Below are 19802 nucleotides of genomic sequence, written 5' to 3' on the forward strand. Positions count from 1 at the left end.
AAGGTTAATGTAAAGATAACTCTATTGCACTAAATCGTATAAATTCAGTATAAGAGAAATTCATTAAAAAAATTATTAAACCATCATAGAAATATTGAAATAATTAAAGCTTTGTTTATCACAGTTATTTACTAATGACATTTTTCGATATACATAAGAAGATATATTTTAATTATTGTTAATAATAAAAAAAAAAAAAGATTTATGTTATTACTATTAAAATTGAACGTTTTCTGATAATAACTTTTACGTACTGTTATGTTAAAATTTACAAAACCATACAAATTAAAACATTAATCAATTGAAGTTTTTCTCTTATACTGAAATATACATGAAAAACTTAATAACTATTTTGTAGTATATCTTTTAACTAACCTTTTCAACTAATTCCCGACTTTGGTATAAAGCTTATCACAAGATTATCAATCAATCTGCAATTGAATCATTCTCCAATGAATATATTTTAAATATTAAATAATTTTCTTCTTTCTTTTTTTGTTTTTCTTTATTTAACGATATAATTGTATCACAAAATTATTTCATTTAATGAATAAAAATTATCTCGTTTAAAATAAAGATAAAAGAAAAAAGGAGAGAAAAAATAAGAGATGGAGTCATCATCAGAATTGTTCAATATTTAAATAATAATTGTTCAAATTAAAAACTTGGTACTAAGTTATCAAAATGTAAAATAACATTAAACCAATTCGAATAATCGAAATACTCGAATATAATTTTGGATATATGAATAAAAAAAAAAAATAAATAAAAAATACAAAAATACAAAAAAAAAATAATAAAATATATTACTTATCTCGTATTAAGTATCTGCAATTTGAAGTATTTCATTTCTTTCGAATTGATTAAAAATGTCAAGTAGACTTCGTTTCTCATATTCAGTTGCAAATGATTGCAATAGGGTAGATCTTGACAGGTACAAGAGATTATTTTTAGTAAGCGCAAAGTGATTAGCAATTATTGCATATTCTTCTGACAAAGTTGTTTTGCAAATTCCTTTATCTCTGGTCTATAAATAAATAAATAAATAAATAAACAAATAAAAAACAAAAATATTTCATATGCAAATGTATGCGCAACATTATACTTTTCAAATGAATCCAAATAATGATTTATACTTACGGAAATACTTATTGGATGTTGATTTCTGTATAAATATTTAAAATGGTGTTCTGCATAAGAATTTATTTTATTTGTATCAACGTCATAGGTCAAACATAATTCTGTTAAATTGAAACAAAACAAAATAAACAAAAAGAAAAAGTAAAAAAAGAAACATAAAAATGATGATGTTAATTTGAAATTACTAACCAACTGGTATTCTAGAATCTAATAATTTACTGAACAAATAACTTGCACCATCGTAATGAGGATGAACGTGATTACATTGAGATAATCTATCAGGAAGATATTCAATTGATCCCCAAGTTTCCGTATGATAAGAAATCTATAAAAAAAAAAAATAACCTTATCTTTGAATAATCTTAATATTACATTAATAATTTATATTTCATTAATATTAAATCCTATTAGGTCGAGTCATAAGTAACTTACGATGCGACTAATGTAGAACCTATTTTTCGTATTTACCTATTATAAGTGTCACCGAAATCAAACGGATTTTCGATATCTTAATGTATATAAATTATGTGTCACGTTGTTTGTTCGCAATGGACTCCTAAACTACTAAAACGATTTTAATTAAATTTTCCACACTATGTGCAATTTCATTCAACTTGAAAAATAGGATAGTTTATAATCTCAATTTATAATCGCAATATTATTTTATTGTTTGTATTTATGTATCGGACTGATTGTGAGCCACAGCCTCACTCCTAGTATCACTGTATAGATGAGAATTCAGTTTAGTCTTGTGTCAATTTTTATTATGCAATCAATGTTACATTCGACACGTAATGCTTTAAGAATTGAAACAAGACAATAGCACTAAAGTGGCAACTGAAAAAATCTACAGCGTATACAGTGCAGGACTGATAACTGATAGGACAGTCAGAAATTGGTTTAGTAAAATTCCGTTCTGGTGATACGATCTTAAAATATGAACCTCGAGTGCAGCGACGTATTTCCAACTTTGATGAACCTTTTTAAGGTAATATTAGAAGCAAAATTCAATAGATACGTTGAACAATTGCAAAGAATGAAACAAAAAAAAAAACTCCATGAAAGGTGTCTTGCACTTATCATTCGTACTTTTGTCTCATAAAAAAACCGAAGTTATTTATGACTCGACCTAATATAAACAACGTGAGTACAAAGAAATATCATAAAATTGAAAGATTATAGTTCGAAAATGAAAAAAAATGTTTAACCATAAGTTAATCATGAAATATTTCATTTGTATTCACCCTGTAGATTGTATAGGAGTATATTTATATACCTCAGAAGAACTTATGATAATGTTTAAACCTTCATTCCGACATAAATTCAAAATATGATGATGAGAAGATGCATTACTATTTGGACTACCATATAAATGAACACCAACTATTATATCATTATATATTCTGAAATATTTAAATATCAACGTGCAAGTATCTATACAATCCTCATAAGTATGTTCTCGATTTATTAAACATATTATTTTAACGATAATTCCTGGTAATGTAATTTTAGCTAAACTAAAATAAAATTAAAAAAAAAATAATAAAAAATAACAAAATAAAATGACATTTATATTACATTTTGTCTTAATAAATTATTGATTAATTAATTTAATTATTTTTGTCTGTTTGTATGTTTGTTTTATTTACCGAACGGCATAAATCACAGCTACGATATATTGTTCCTTTGTTAACGATTCGTTATAATTATGCGGTGCGACTTTTAATTCTAAATAAAAAGTATTATCATCCAGAAAATCTTTAATTACATCCATAACTGCAGCTGTTAGTGATTCCTGGGTTCCTAATACACAATCATTCATGACGTATAATTTTTTATGTCTGTTTGTGATAAAAATAAATTAAAAAATAAGAAAAAAACAAAAAACAAACAAACACAACAAGAATTATACATGATAAATTATTATTAGATGATTCGGAAATTCGTTTCGTTTTTTGTTGACATAATAAATGACATTAATTGATGTAAATCGACAAATAGTAACACATGAGATCGATGAGAAGTTAAATTTATCTAATTCAACTATTTATGATCACTTGAAAGATTTACGTTTAATCTCGAAGCAAAAATTTATCTTTTCATTTTTACAAAAGAAAAACGAAACAATTTTCCGAATCACCTAATACGAAAATGATAACTTAGCGTTATGTTCACTTTCTTTTGGAATTTTCGAATAGTTGAAAAAAAAAAAAAATAAATCAATGAAAAATTAATGATACACACACACACACACATACCTTTCTAAACTTTTAGGTGAATGAAAATAATCAATATAATAATGAAGACTTTTGTTGGTTACATCTGGATCGTAATATCTAACAACTGTTGATATATTAAGAGAACCAGTTAAATGAGCATTTAATTCCTAAGAAGAAATAAGAAAATTAAATTAAAATAAATATAAGAAAGTAAAAAAAAAAAAAAAACAATAATACAAATACAAATAATAAAAATACAAACATTTGAAATGTTCGATATAATAACACTTACTATTTTTGGTAATCTTTTACAAAATGCTATTCTATCGGCATTTTCCTCTCTATCCTATAAAATAATTATTTCTAATAATCATATCTATAAATATAAATACCAACAAACAAACAAAAAAAAAAAGAAAAAGAAATCAAATCATATAAGTATACAACAGAAAAACAATAAATCTCTAACGTATAATTTGAAATATTCAATAATATATTTACCCTTTTATGAATTCTTTGACATTCTGTTAGGCTTACAGTTCTCATTTCTCTTCTGTAATTTTAATTGAATAAACAATAAATGTAAATTCATTAAATTTATTTAATTTACATGTTGAAATTCATTAAATCATTTCTGTAAATTTAATTGAATAACTGAATGAACAATGTTACTTATTCATTTAAATATATAGGAAATATATATATAGACATAATTTTATACAGTGACGATTAAAATTTATCATTTACATAATTTTCTCATTTTTTTTTTGGCTGACGCAAAATTCTAAAACTGTGTTCAAACGTTTGAACAAATTATTTCATGTAATTTTTCAAATAAATGTCTTTATATACAGTATTTGGTATTATCATTGAATAATTGATACAACATGAAAAATTAATCAGATTAGAAATTTGTACACGTCACTGTATATATTAATTATTAATTAAAAATAATTGAACAATATTAAATAATCAATCAATTACCTTATAAATTGTCCAGTAAGATCATTAAAAATTTGTTACACGATTACACATTGCACATTACGTAGTCTCCAAAAATCTGATTAGAATCCTGTTTGCTCGCAGATGTATATATAGTCTCTTCTAACACACCTAGTGACGTAATTATGAAACTATTAACGATTTGAAATATTAATTAAACGTTGACATTTCGAATAAATTTTACTTGACTGTTATTATTTACATTACTTAGGTTATTGAAGAAACTTTCATTTATGAGATTAAGAAAGGTTAATTTAAGTTTACATAAACAAAACAGAAATAGAAACATAGTTCTATGAGAATTTATTCTAAATGTATTTAATATTATTTATTCTAAAAGCAAGAACGAAGCATGAAGAAGAAGACATTTTGATAATTTATTTTATAATATTTAATTTATTATTTATTATTTTAGATTATAATTATATTATATTAATATATATTAATATTATAATATATATAATAATAATTAATTATATATTAATATAAATTAATAATAATAATAATAATTTTAATTTATATACATAATTAATATACATAATTAATAATAATATTAATTTATGTATATAATTTATTATGTATAATATATTAATTTATATAGATATTATTTATGTATTAAAATATTTGTTTTTTAGTATCTAATAGAATACATTGATAAATTATTATAATAAAAATGACGACACCCTTGTATATAAATATTGGAAATATTATTAATGAAATATTAACTAATAATGAATAAAATTATGCATATGAAAGAAATGTTAAAGAACTGACATAATCCATACAATCAACTCAGCAACAGTTTCAAATAACACTTTTAACTTGGGTGTCTGTTATCTGAAACTATCAACCAATACGATCATTTATTCATCGACCATACTCAACGATTATGATCAGGTGTACATCGCAACAAGGACTAAAACTATTTATATCTCGTGATAAAAAATTAATTTAAATTTTAAATATCAATTGAAATGAAAAAGCATTTGAAAATGTTTGCTTTACAACATTTCCAATGGATTTTCAATTTGATTGATCCAATCATTGAGAAAATCAATGAAATGATAGAAAAAAATGCACTAAATCAGCAGCAGATTGTAAAATTGTTTAAAAACTAAATCAGTGATTAGAAAATCATTTTAAATCGTTTGTAAAATAATAAAAAGAACAATTGAATTGACTGTTTCATTAAAATACGAAAATAAAAAGAAGAAATGTGTTCATTTAACCAATACAAACGTTGAATACATTGAATTGATTTCGATGGTGTTAGAATATTGATTATGGTATCGATAGAGGTTTTTTTTAATAGGTGTGTGAGTTGATCGTCGATTGGTAGGGGGACTACTTAAAGATACCCAGAATCGTATCCGAGCATATTCGTTAAAGTTATTTTGTCTTGTAAACGTATTAATTCATTTGATAAATATACGACCATATTTCCTTTTTTTTTTTTTCATTTTGTGTCAACCTTATTAATTAATTTCTTTTCTTAAATATAATATTATGGATAGTCATCGTGGAAAAGAAGACAAACATGGGTTAGTTATCTTATTATTATTATTATTTTATTATTATCTTGCAATTATATTTTTTCAATTTAATTTGCAAAAGTATTCGTAAATTAAAAAAGGTCTCCAATGAGGTCAACGACAGTGACTGGTCAAGATCAATCATTTTCAAATACTATTGAAACTACTACGAGAAAACCATTACAAGAACATGGTACAATTATTTATTTAAATTTATAATTATATTAAATAATTCATTCATTTATTATATTAATTGTAGATCTGACAAATTTTTTCTTTTTATTTTTAAAGATGCCAGCAATGTTCTTGTTCTTGGAATGGAAGTAAATGGTGTTAGGTATCAAGGTGTTCTCCTGCCACAAAAAGATTGTAAACGAAAATAATTTAATAACTATCAACTTATTTTTTTTTTTTAAAAAAAGGTGACAATTATTATAATTAATTATTATCTCTTTTTTTCATATTCAAAAAAAGAAAAAAGAGAACAGAAATTTTTTATTTATTAACATTAATTTCTTCATAATAATTTAATTATTTTTGTCTCAATTATATAATCTTCTATTTTTTTTATTTCATTTACCTTGTCATCAAATAATTCCTTAATATATATATATATAAACAAATTAATAACAAATTTTCAGTGATCGATAGATGACAATATTGAATATTTTTCATTAATAAATTCAACAAATGTTTCATTATCATCATATCTTTATATATTCTTAACGAAGTATGAACACACAAACACACACACATTTATAAATATAATACTGTTGCATGCTTGATTCTATCACTTACTACCCTTTATCGCATTTCCGGGCTATATTATGGCTAGTGTGATCATATATATCAGTGGTACTCAACCTTTTCTTTTGATAAATAAATCATATAAGTTCCTTTCGTTTATATTTTAAAAGGATACCATCACACGTTGATAACATTTGAAAACTGATGACTAAAAAAAAAAAAAAAATAAAACAATACATAAGTTCATCATCGTTTTGAAAAATCATACGAGTGTAATAAAAAAAAAAAGAAAAAAAACATTGATAAGAAAACCTTTGTTTATAAGGGCGAGTAGATTGGTTGAGAAGGCTCGAATAACGTGTAAACAAATATTTTATATCTACAAAAAAAAGTCTCTTAGCAATCTTTGTCGACTTTCATGACAACCCATCTTCGTTGGTTCAGTTTAACATCAGACACGATCGAAAACCCAGTGAATTTTCATTTTTCTATTTTATTAATATAATATATTCAAATTGAAAAGCTTTATTATTGTTATTACAAAAATTATTATAAGTAAGTCTTATGATTATTACGTGAACGAATTAATTTCAAGTGAACAATTTGTGATAAAAATCAAAGGTAAGAGAAAAAGAAAGTTTGTTTTTTTTTTTTTTTTATTTATTTGAATATAACAATTTGTTTGTTTTTTTCGTATCGCGTTATCAATAAAAAGAGTATAAATTCTTTGTTAAATTATTAAGAATTATGCTTTTTTTGTTGAATACGAGATTACGAGAAAATCATCAAAAACATTGTTAATGATCGATACGATTAAATGAATATCATTTTGAATGTCGCCTTGACGATTCCCATATTCTTAGCATAATCCAGCCGTAATTAAAGAAGGCATTATGCTTAGTATATGGAAAGTCGTAAATGTGCTACAATCATCATCGTTAAAATTCGTTATATAAATCTTGTATTGAATAAATCTTGAATTGAAGTCACACACAATAATTTGATTATTTCAATTAATCTTAATATATATAAATTATGTGTCACGTTGTTTGTCTGCAATGAATTCCTAAATTACTGAACTGATTTTAATCAAATTGTCCACACTGTATGCAGTTTCATTCAACTTGAATGATAGGATAGTTTATAATCTCAATTTATAATCGCAATTATTTGTTTATTAATAAAGAATCATAATTATCTCTGTTAGTTTGATAAAATTCTAACAGATAGTGGTATAAGGTAATTCGTTGACTTAAAGACGTCGTGTATCGGACTGATTGTGAGCCTCCTAGTTTAATTATAATATGTTTCATTATTTTTCTAAAATAATGTCATGTAAGAGTCAAGGTCAAAGTAAATGTATAACGAGTGAAAGATAATTACTGATAAGACCATTTTTGCATCCAACTTATACTTATCAAAGTGACATTTAATGTCAGTTATAATTTGAACCTCAACTCGTGAACAATTTATACATTTTATTGTCTCGCCAAATTATTTATATTAATTATACAGTTTTTATAATACTTGTTTTATTTTGTAAATTGAGAAAAGGAAAATAAACCAAAAAAAGAAAACATGCGTGTAGCTGTTATCGGTGCAGGTGTTATAGGATTAACGAGTGCATTTGCATTGAAAGAAAATAATCCTGAACTTGAGGTGACCATATTTTCGGATATTTTTACACCAAATACCACAGGTGATGGAAGTGCTGGTCTTTGGGGACCATTTTTACTAAGTGACACTTCGAAAGAAGATATTTTGTAAGTTTCATTTTCGACCAAATTGTATAAATGCAATTGCATTTTCTTATCTTATCTTCTTATCAATATGAAAATAAACGGTTTTTATAAATCGACATTATTGCAAGATTGAATGATGAAAATGAAAATGAATTTTGTATCAGAAAATGGGCAGGAAGGACGCATCGTTTGTTTGAACAATTTTGGAAATGTGGCTTGGCTAAAGAAACTGGACTCTGTCTTTTACCGGTACTACGTGTGACCAGTGAAAAATCTGATGAAATGTCATGGTTAAAATTAGTTTATGGTGTTCATCAATTAACTAAGGATGAATTAAATAAATTGAACAAGGAACATAAAGCCAATTACATGTACGTTTTCATTAATATAAACATTTGACATTGTTTTTAGTATTCTAAAACAGTTAATAACATGAAACACTTTATATATTTGTTAATTAATTTAAATGAAAAATAATACAAAATTAAATTGTAGAAATGGTTGGCATTTCGTGACATATACTTGCGAGCCAACATACTTTTTACCTTGGATAACGACAAAATTTGTCGCATTGGGTGGCGAACTGAAGAGAAGAAAGATTCGTGACTTAGGTGAATTAATTGAGGATGATTATGAAATTGTTATAAATTGCAGTGGTCTTGGTGCACGAGAACTCGTCAATGACGACACTATGACAGCCGTGAGAGGTCAAGTTTCTAGGGTAACTGTATACCTTTTTAGGTTTTATTAGGAATGTATACAGGAATTGTTAGGTCTTATTAATAATCAATTAAAATAGTTATTGTTTGCTGTCTTTCTATTTTATTTTTTATATTTATTTATTTAGGTAAAAGCACCATGGGTGATGCATTGTATTCTGGTGGATGATGAACATTGCAATTATATCATACCAAAGTATTATTTAATGTTTATATTTTGACTACAATTTTATAATTCAACGTTAACATTGAATTTTATAATAATTTTCGTTGATATCAAAAGATTTGTTTGTTTTTAGTATAAACGATATAGTCTTAGGTGGAACTCATCAAAAAAATGATTATGATCTTAACGTACGAGATAAGGATTCTAAATTGATTTACGAAGGATGTCAACGTATGATTCCATCCTTGAAGGTAACCAAAAATAAAATTAATTAATAATGTTTAAAATCATCTAATAATTTTAATAAATTGTATAAAAAATGATTTGTGTTCGTACAGAAAGCTGAGACTATAAAATCGTGGGTTGGTTTAAGACCAGGAAGACCAAAAGTTCGTTTAGAATGTGAAACATTTGTACGAAAAAATGGTAAAAAGTGTCACGTAAGTTAATCGATATTTTCTTGACATTTTTCTTTTTTTTTTTATATTTTTGTTACATGTATTAACTCAACGAGATGTTTGTTAAATTAGGTGATTCATAATTATGGTCATGGTGGTGCTGGTATAACATTGAGCTGGGGATGTGCACTTGACGTAGTTGAAATTGTTAAAAATCTCAATCGACATGAATATCAAATTTCAAAATTGTAAATTATATTTGAAAAGTGTACGAATAAATTGATCTAATAATAAACATGAAAGAAACATAAACATGAAAGAAAAGAAAAAGTAATTAAAAAAGAAAGTATAATTAGAGATACACATATATGTATAAATACAAAAGTGATAGTTCAAAGAAAGGTAATTACTGTAAGTTCAAAGGTACATTGACCTATTTATATGATTTCGTGCACGTGATAGTAGACTGCAGAAATTCTAAATACGTCCGCAACAATCTAATTGAAGCAAACAAACTATGGAAATAGCTCTCGCACACACAATACCGCAGTGCACGGTAATATCTCGAAATGATCGGACACGATTCAAGTATTTTCCACTAAGGAGTATCGTTTATATGTGTATCAATAATTATTCAAGTGTTCTAATTTAAAAATTCATTCAAATATACAATAATAATATACTTTTGATTATTTTTATAATAAAACTTAATTAATTGGATTTATTTTTTTGTAAATAAAATTGAGTTACTTTGACATTGAATTAAAATTATTCGAGTGTTCCATTTTAAAAATTAGTTCAAATATATAATAATATTTTTATTATTATTTTTATAATAAAATTTAATTAATTGGATTTATTTTTCTTAAATAAAATCGAGTTAATTTGACATTGAATTAAAATATCGATAATGACAAATGAATGAATAATCGATTAACATGATACTTCATAAAATTCCTAAACTTATCTCGTGACAGAATAAAAAATAAAACTTTGATATATCCTTATTTATCGTCCTGATATTATTAATTCGCGTTAATTTCTTTTTCTTTTCTTTTCTTTTTTTTTTTTTTTTAGATACAAGTCGTGATCGTTCATTAAATTTCGTATCGAATAAGATAAAGTAAACGAAAAAAAAAAAAAAAACACAAAAACTATACATACTTTTAAAGTAAATAATTCAAGAACAGGTATGATGATGCATTGAAAAAATTTGACGACATCTCGTGAATAAAAAAATATAAAATAGAATAATATCAAAGAGTGATGTATGTGACAAGAACAACAAGGACTCGATACAGAAAAGAAATGATAAGTTTTTGTCATGAACAACATCTTTGAAAGTATTAACAAACATAATCAAACGGTATTGAACGAGACTAAAATTCGTGCTAAATCTGTACCAAGAAATTTACGTGAAAATCGTTACGAAGAATTTGGTGAATCTATTTATAATAATTATAATAATAATAATAATAATAATTATTCTAAAACACTCACTCGAAATGATTTCAAACATTTTATCAAAAATACTGAAAGAGGTATATAAACACATCAAATAATTATTATTATTATTTATTAGGTGTTATATTTTAATTTCTTGACAGATATCTTATGTGCAGAGAGTGATAATGAATCAAGAAAAATTAATGTTGAAAGTTCAAAAACGAAGAAGAAAAAGAAACGAAGGTAAATACGAAACCTTATTTTAATATAAATTGTAGAAATGTTATCATTGATCAAATTATTAACTAATGTTTCGTTTGATTAGATACTTAACAATTTGTACAAATAATTGCAAATACGAAGTAGTAAGACGCGTAGCAACACGATTTGGTATGAAAGAAGTTACCGAAGACAGTAGTTGGAATTTATATTGGACAGATTTAAGTGTCAGTATAGAACGTGCCAAGGATATGAAAAGATATCAAAAGATCAATCATTTTCCTGGAATGACAGAAATCTGTAGAAAAGATTTATTAGCTAGAAATCTTAATCGTATGTTCAAATTATTTCCAAAGGATTATAATTTTTTTCCTAAAACTTGGTGTTTTCCTGCCGAGTAAGTTATTAAATAGAATATTTTTTTCATGAAAAATACATTTAACAATGTATCTACTTGTCCCTAGTATATTATTTATTTATTTATTTATTTATAAAATATAAAATTATTGAAATTAATTTAGTCATGGTGAAGCTATTGCTTATTCAAAGTTACATCGATCGAAAACATTTATAATCAAACCGGACACTGGTTGTCAAGGACGTGGAATTTATTTGACAAGAAGTTTGAAGGATGTTAAACCTAATGAACGTTTGATCTGTCAAGTTTATGTTTCTAGGGTAATTTAATGAATATAAATAAATGATAGTGTTTAATGAAATAAAATATGATTGATTATTATATTTACAGCCATATTTGATAGACGGATACAAATTTGATCTTCGTATTTACACATTGATAACATCGTGCGATCCTCTACGAATTTACGTTTACAATGATGGCCTAGCAAGGTAAATAAAATCATTCGAATAAAATTAATCATTCGATGATCCGAAGATTTTCCTCGTTAGATTTGCTACGAGTAGATACAAGGAACCATCTTGTCATAACACATCCAATGTTTTTATGCATTTAACTAATTACGCTGTTAACAAACACAGTCGTATGTACATTGTCGATGAAGAAATTGGTAGCAAAAAGGTTAGTAGGAATTATTTTTATTGTACATAAAATCAAATGATTATCTATAATAAATGAAATTGAATTTATTTAGAAAAATTTCCACATTATTGAAATGGTTAAAAATGAAAAATATCGACGTTGATGATTTATGGAATAAAATAGATGAGATTATTATCAAAACTATACTTGCTGCACATCCAATACTTAAACACAGTTATCGTACATGTTTTCCAACTCATGACAAAACTTATGCATGTTTTGAACTTTTAGGATTTGATATTTTACTCGATTGGAAACTAAGACCATATCTGTTAGAAGTTAGTATAATTAACGATGATTAGAACAATTATATTATTTGAATAAATATTTTTTTTTTTTTTAAACAGGTCAATCATTCACCAAGTTTTCATACAGATGCACAAATTGATAAAGATATTAAAGAAGCTTTGTTGATTGATACTTTTGAAATGTTGAATCTACAACAGTGTGATAAGAAAAAAATTATTGAAGAAGATAGAAAACGTGTACGAGATCGATTACTTCAGGGTGTTATATTGAAAGATTTGAAGTATGACAATGAAAATTGATTTTATTTGAATGTTGTATTAATTGATAGTTTAAAAAATTGAATGAATTATTGTTATTTTTAGTTCAAATCATGATAATACAATGATGAATGTATTAAAATTGGAAAAAACTGATCGAGATTATATCGAAAGACAATTTAAATGGGAGGACGATCATATTGGTAATTTTCGTCGAGTATATCCTTGCAAGGATGATAATAAATATCAACAATTTTTCAAACAAAGTGGTACTACAGTTTTTCAAGAAACTGTAGCTTCACGTGCACGAGAGGAAGCTTCTAAAGTTCAAAGAGAAGAAAAGGAAGTTAGTCTACTAAAAAAACAAAATAAAACTATGCACATTTTTATAAATCTATGAAATGAAACTTGTATTTTTATGACGAAGAACAAGAACCTACTTTTTTGGGGGGGGGGATTATTGATCATTGCAATATTTAATTAATATTACTTTTTACAATGTTTTTAGATCAGATTGAGAGAACAAGAGAGTAAAAGGATCAATGGTAGATGGTGTGATCAAAAAATAATTCCTGAAAGTCCAAATGTTCAACAAAAAAATATTCCTAAACGATTGGAACAGAAATCTTTTACTTATTTCAAAAAAATGATACCAGTAAGATTTGAAACGAATTTTGTCTTTTTATTTGATTAAATTGTTTTTGTTTAATAAATTCTATGTAAGTTATATAATATTAAATTATAATTTGTTCAATCTAATAGCAAAAAGCAGCACCAAACTTAACAAAAAATTCGAACAAAGTTCTGTCATCGTTTGAACCTGAAATAATATCAGAATCTGAAGAAAGAGAAAGAATAACTGCATTAGTTCAACGTGATTTTCTTTTAAGAAGTTATGGTATACTTGAACAAATTTACATGGCTATGAAACAGAATGGTACACTTAGGGACAAGGATGTAAAAAAATATGGGCTTTATGGAAAACTTGCATTGAATAATGATCAAAATTTATTGTCACAAACATTTCATCATTCAGCTTGTCAAGAAAGAACATTGAATATTTGTAATCATCATCATAATGATCATTCTAATCATCGATTGAATCATTGTAAGTAACATCTAATTTATTTTCAATGAATTTGTTTCTATGAAAATAACATTTACTGAATGATACGTATTTTCAGATTGAACATTTAAGAAATAACAAATAATTGACACAAAAATCAAATTGAAAGACAAAAGATTAACTTTTAAATGATTGTCTTCATAGATCAATCTTAACATTGTTATGCTTTATTACTCCAATTAGGCCAAGTTTGAATTAAATTGTACAAAGAATTTCCAGGACAATTAGTTTGAGTAGTTTGACGATGACCAAAAAGTTTGTAATTGGATTTAATTTTATTATTAGCTACACCATAAGATATCAAATTTTGTGTTGCCCTAATGCTCGCTTGATTTGGTAAAGTATCTACAAACAAATATACAAAAATTAATGATAAAATAATAATGAAATATTAAAATAAGAAAATAAATAAGTGTATGTTTAACTTACTAGTAAAATTACCAATCACACAAATACCAATGCTTTTAGAATTGTAGGGAGGAGAATGAGCACCATGTTTACCCCAACCACGACCTTCATAAACATTACCATCTTCACCAACTAAAAAATTGTATCCAATGTCCTTCCACTTTTTCGTATCCATGTGATAACTCTACAAATTACTTTTGTATGAAATAATTGGAATCATTGAATTAAATCATTTTACATTTTCTTGATGACAAATATTATCACTTAATATACTAAACATTTTAATTAACGAGAAAAAATATTTATACAATTGTATTACCTGAAAAGTTCTCACTCTAGCTTGACAGATTGCTTGTGTGGTACAACCAATTGTATCCGAATGATGAATAACTACATTGGAAGGTGGATTTTCTCGAAGTGCAGGTAGCGGACTAGCCGGTTCTCTTGCTCCCCATTCTCGTCTTGAAATGATATTTGGTATATCTGAAATTTGTTGACATAGAAACTGAGCACAGTTGAATATTGATCAACAAACATTGAATTTTATTATATCAACGTTGACATTACGATATTATTTTTACCAATTCAATATTTTCACATGAGTTTTTGTGAATTTTTTATCGCGAACGTTGACAACCTGATGACACTGATTATCCCATAATTTGTATGCGTGTCACATGTATATCATTGAAACAAGATATGAGTCACGTAATAAAATTAACCGAGATTCAAAATGATTGACGAAATTATACGAGAAGAAGACAAGAAATGAGAATATCACGAAAAAAAAAAAATGTTTACCTGTATTAGCAGAAAATCCAATTTCAGTAGCAAAACAAGGGATTGCTTTGTACGCAGTTAAAAGCAGAAGAAGAAGTAGACTCGTAACTCCTGCCATTCTCGTAACTTGTTAAGAACTCTAATACTTCATGGTCATTTAATTTATACTAATCGACTGCTGCTGTATAAATGTATACGTCAAACTATGACCTTTGAACGCAGATACGATCAGACTGATCTTATAATAGAAACCCGTTTATGTAGATTCATGTTTCACATACAATTTTATCAAGTATGCGTATATATACTGTATATGTAAAAGAGATGAATGTGGTATGTATATATAATTATTATTTCCTATACGGGATTCCCAATTGATATTAAGTTGTTTTTCTTTATCGAACGTTTTTTATATTTATTTAATTCTTTTTTTTCTTTCGTTACAAATGGTGTCTTCTATTTAACACACTTCCTTATAATAATAATAATAATAATAATAAAAATTTGAACACTTGACAGCACGATTATATTACGCATAGTGATAATATTTGTTCAACGTTGATCAAACATTTGAAGGAACTTTCTTTTTATTTTTATCTCGTAATTTTATTCATAAGAATATAATTCATGTTGTTATATTAAAGTTAATCGATGATACATTAATGGTTTATTTCTAAATTACATGGTAATCAGAAAGATATTATTATTTTTAAGTACCCTGTTTTAATTCAATAAAGAACACAAAATAATATGTATAAAAATTACTAGAGGTAGCAATACGGTTGTACAATGGATAATTCAAAAGATTCGTATTGATTTATGAATTAGTATTGCATATAAAAATTAATACGAATATTTTGTACTAAAATGATATTCTATTATTATTTAGCAAATAATTAATAATAAATTATTTCAAAGAAATATAATAATATTATATTTCATAGTCTTACAGTTCTATTAGTGTTATAATCATCAAGATTATTTCCTTCAGGTACCTTAAGTAGTGTAGCATTAGTAGTGGTAATTCGAGTTTTGTCAGGTGTTGGATGTGATGTCCAATGTGGAAGTGCCATAACGTATTTGTAAAATGTATCACCTGGACACAATGTATCACGTGCTTGACGATGACCAATTACGTTGTAATCTAATTTTATTTTTCCTAATTTGACACCACACGAGATGAGAGAATTTAATGCACTGAGGGCTGCTGCATTTGGAAGGAAATCTAGAAAATTGAATAGTTTTTTGTGTAGTAGTAGTAGTAGTTTAGTGTCATTTGTAAATGTATGAGGAAATAACTTGAAGGGGATTTACCTGGAAAGTAGTTCATGTATATATGTATTTATTTATTTACATTATGCACTTGTAGAAAAAGTATTTATCTATACTTGGAATGAAAGAGGAAAGTTCGTGTTTTTTTTTTTTTTTTTTTAATTAATGAGTTGATGCAATATTAATTGTTATTTCAATTTCATTTAATTATCGTAGTTGTCTATTTTTTTTTTTTAATTTTTTTAATAATTGTGTAGAATTTAATTAAAAGTAGAAAAAACAAATTGAAGATTACACATTGAAGTTTTGTAGTAAAATATTGAATTGCATTATAACGATGAATATTTTGTGATATAATTTCATTTATGTTAAATAAAGAAATTGAAGTAATAAATAATAGTAAATGTATAAAAATGAAATGAATGACAAATATATTGAAATGAAGAAAATATTTACCAGAAAAATCTCCAATAATACAAATGCCAATACTTTGAAAATTGTATCCAGGTGCATGAGCTCCAACTTTGTTCCATCCACGACCCTCATAAATATTTCCATCTTCACCTATGACGAAACTATAACCAATGTCGAACCATTTTCTAACGTCGATATGGAAATCTTGATAAGATTTAACTATTTTACTACAATTTTCTTGATCGTGACAATAATGACGAATTCCACCATGATGAATGACAACGTATGGTGTTGGTGTACGTTCGAGTTGTTCTTCATTCAATGGTTTACGAGCTTTCCATTCATCTCTTGTAATAATCCTTGGACAATCTGTCGATTAACATAAATTTGATACTTTCTTAAAAAACAATTTGTTATAGTCAATTAATTAAATATGCAACATTCTTGTATGATCATCCAAGTATTACTGTGTAGTAACTTTGATTAAAACAGGTTGGATAAGAAAAAGAAAAAGAAAAATAACGTAGAATTACTACGAGAGTGATTCACCTAACGAGAAATTATACACGTTGATTGATATCATTCATTACGTAACGGTGTTTTACCATTACACTAACACGAGTTAAATAAAATCGAGTTTTATATGTTTGTTTTTTGTTTATATAAAATTTAATTGAATCTAATTTGAATTATTTTCTTGTCTTTTGTATTTTCTTTCTTTTTTTCTTCATCACGTTTTCTGATATAAACGAAAAGGTTTTCATTAGTTGAAAGAAACAATTATTTTATATAATTGTATAATACAAAAAAAAACACAATTCTAATAAATTAACATAAGTTTACATGTGTTATACGCGTTAGGACTTTGTTACTTTTATGTTTTTTTTTTTTATAATTATTGTTTAGTTGGATAATAATTCATGTTGGAATATATTTTTATTTGAATTGAAACTATTCAAATGTGTTTTGCAATAAAAATAAAATATTCAATGTTCAATGTTATTATTATAATTATTCATTATAAAAATATATTTGTCAAAAAATTTCCAGAGCATATTAATAATTAATTAACACAATAAACTTTCTAATAAAAAATAAAAATAAAAAAAAAATAAAAAGAATAGAATCATGATGAGTATACTCAATAGAATGATCAGTCAAAAATTTTCCTAACCGATAACAAAACAGTTTGATTGATTTCGTTCGATAAGCTAAAAGAAGACAACACAAATTGATCTAATCTGTCAAAGATATCAATGATAATGATGATGATGATGAGATTAATCAAATAATAAAATGTTTATGACATGAAGAGAAAAAAAAAGAAAAGAAACAACAATAATCTCACCAGTAATATTGAAACGATAAGTTTCATCGATTGGTGCACCAATAACTAATTGTTCTAATGCAACAAGGCTAATGATAAAAATAATATTATAAATATTAAATATAATTGTTATTGATTTCATGGCGTTAATCTATAGTAATAATAACACGCGATCAATGTAGTTGTCGTTGTCGTTGATCAAATGTGAAACTGAATGTGGACATAGTGAAACCGCGTCCCCTTTTAAACGAAAAATCCAACGAGAGCTGGGAAGTCCCTCCGAATGAGAAACACCTAATAGTAGTAGGTCCTTTAACCCTGTCCTCTCTCTCTCTCTTACGTTCACTGATCTTTGTAGCACATACATAATCAAAATAACACACACACACATTCGTGAAATTATAAAATGAGCAGGAATTATAATAATGAACTATATTTGAAACACTTAATATTGATGATACTAATATTTGATTTTAAATATGAAAATAAAAAGAATTATATATATTTTAAGGATAATTATAGAGTATCTTTAATATTTTATATTTTTATAATAAATAATTTTAATTATTTTTATTTTTTTATTTTTTTTATTTGGAAATGTTTGATATTTTAAATATTTTACTAATACTTGGACTAATATTTATCTTAAATAAAGGTATTTTATTTTTTTATTTATTTGTTTCAGATAATTTATAAATCCTTTTACAAATATATATATTCTATATTAATTAATTACAAATATAAATTACCAAGTATTTATATTTAATTATATTATATAATTTATATTTTAATTATATATATTTGTACTTATATTGAAATATAAAAAATGAGATCACTTTTTTTTTTTTTTTGATTAAAAATATACATCAATTTGATAAAAATAACAAGTCATTTGTAATAGTTTAACATAAAAAAAAGATTTCACATTAGCAAAAAATATTCCACAGAGAGGAAAAATAAATACAAACCAATTATGTTACCTTCAATTATTGTAAAAGTATGTACACCTATTATACAAATATGTGTATAAAAAAAAAAGAAAAAAAAAATCAATCAACTTTAATAATGTAATCTCGATAAAAAAAAAAAAAAAAAAAACGATTACCGGGACTTTTGAATTTTTATTTTGTCTCCACACATACCTTTTTCTTTTTTTTTTTTTTTTAAATAAAATATACATGAAAATATAATTTATTTTTAAATGATGTACACTTGCATTGATGATAGTTTTTTTTTTTTTGTTATTATCGTGATAATGTAAATATAATTCACGTGAATTTTTTGTTGTTCTTTTTGTTGTTGTCCATTTCTTTGTTCATTTTACTTACAGTTAAGCGTATCTTTTAACGTAGATTAGATTATTATGAAAAAGAAATTAATCATTATTAATGGAACAAACAATTGTATGTCAAGATAGCTTACTTAAAAAAAAAGAAATATTTAAAAAAAAATACTACGAAAATTGCAATTGCAATTGCAATGAATAATCATTTTTACTATTTACAGTTATACACACACACACACACACACACACACAAAGTAGAACGTTCACGCGATTAGTCATAACGTTTATTTGATT

The 19802-nt window shown here is 25.1% G+C and overlaps 5 protein-coding genes and 1 long non-coding RNA gene across 7 annotated transcripts; 3 read left to right on the top strand and 3 right to left on the bottom strand.

Annotated features, from left to right (window-relative positions):
- Window positions 1-788: 788 nt before the first annotated feature.
- On the bottom strand, window positions 789-4416 carry Ada (adenosine deaminase-like protein). Of its 2 annotated transcripts, none has more exons than XM_089174971.1 (9): window positions 4344-4416; window positions 3861-3993; window positions 3652-3705; window positions 3399-3526; window positions 2790-2981; window positions 2417-2657; window positions 1330-1465; window positions 1141-1241; window positions 789-1027 (listed from the first exon to the last, which is right to left on the bottom strand). In XM_089174971.1, exons 2-9 carry the CDS (start codon window positions 3903-3905, stop codon window positions 821-823), a joined length of 1104 nt encoding a protein of 367 aa, XP_089031097.1. In that variant the 5' UTR covers window positions 3906-3993; window positions 4344-4416; the 3' UTR covers window positions 789-820. The 2 variants fall into 2 exon arrangements, with proteins under 2 accessions (XP_089031097.1, XP_089031096.1); XM_089174970.1 differs by having other exon boundaries at window positions 3861-3912; window positions 4344-4413.
- Window positions 4417-5999: 1583 nt separating this feature from the next.
- LOC149031717 (uncharacterized) lies at window positions 6000-6313 on the top strand. The gene is made up of 2 exons (XR_016177431.1): window positions 6000-6086; window positions 6185-6313. It is a non-coding gene; the product is annotated as an uncharacterized LOC149031717 (long non-coding RNA).
- Window positions 6314-7755: 1442 nt separating this feature from the next.
- On the top strand, window positions 7756-9971 carry LOC107066737 (D-amino acid oxidase 2). The gene is made up of 7 exons (XM_015321643.2): window positions 7756-8403; window positions 8547-8753; window positions 8878-9103; window positions 9230-9297; window positions 9401-9518; window positions 9606-9707; window positions 9798-9971. The coding sequence occupies exons 1-7, from the start codon at window positions 8219-8221 to the stop codon at window positions 9915-9917; spliced, it is 1026 nt and encodes a 341-aa protein (XP_015177129.2). The 5' UTR covers window positions 7756-8218; the 3' UTR covers window positions 9918-9971.
- Window positions 9972-10613: 642 nt separating this feature from the next.
- LOC107066733 (tubulin polyglutamylase TTLL13) lies at window positions 10614-14012 on the top strand. Its single transcript, XM_089174919.1, has 11 exons — window positions 10614-11206; window positions 11273-11354; window positions 11437-11727; window positions 11852-12008; window positions 12079-12179; window positions 12240-12366; window positions 12441-12668; window positions 12738-12919; window positions 13002-13242; window positions 13405-13551; window positions 13659-14012. Exons 1-11 carry the CDS (start codon window positions 10990-10992, stop codon window positions 14010-14012), a joined length of 2127 nt encoding a protein of 708 aa, XP_089031045.1. The 5' UTR covers window positions 10614-10989.
- Window positions 13882-15372, bottom strand: Pgrp-s2 (peptidoglycan recognition protein S2). Its single transcript, XM_015321702.2, has 4 exons — window positions 15232-15372; window positions 14750-14913; window positions 14452-14614; window positions 13882-14367 (listed from the first exon to the last, which is right to left on the bottom strand). Exons 1-4 carry the CDS (start codon window positions 15326-15328, stop codon window positions 14183-14185), a joined length of 609 nt encoding a protein of 202 aa, XP_015177188.2. The 5' UTR covers window positions 15329-15372; the 3' UTR covers window positions 13882-14182.
- On the bottom strand, window positions 15278-18606 carry LOC107066769 (peptidoglycan recognition protein). Its single transcript, XM_015321700.2, has 3 exons — window positions 18245-18606; window positions 16939-17265; window positions 15278-16435 (listed from the first exon to the last, which is right to left on the bottom strand). Exons 1-3 carry the CDS (start codon window positions 18363-18365, stop codon window positions 16149-16151), a joined length of 735 nt encoding a protein of 244 aa, XP_015177186.1. The 5' UTR covers window positions 18366-18606; the 3' UTR covers window positions 15278-16148.
- Window positions 18607-19802: the final 1196 nt, after the last annotated feature.

This window comes from Polistes dominula, unplaced genomic scaffold (genome assembly GCF_049000335.1).
Source record: "Polistes dominula isolate Pdom_NZ unplaced genomic scaffold, Pdom_raw_medaka contig_78, whole genome shotgun sequence".
NCBI classification, from domain to species: Eukaryota; Metazoa; Arthropoda; class Insecta; order Hymenoptera; family Vespidae; genus Polistes; species Polistes dominula.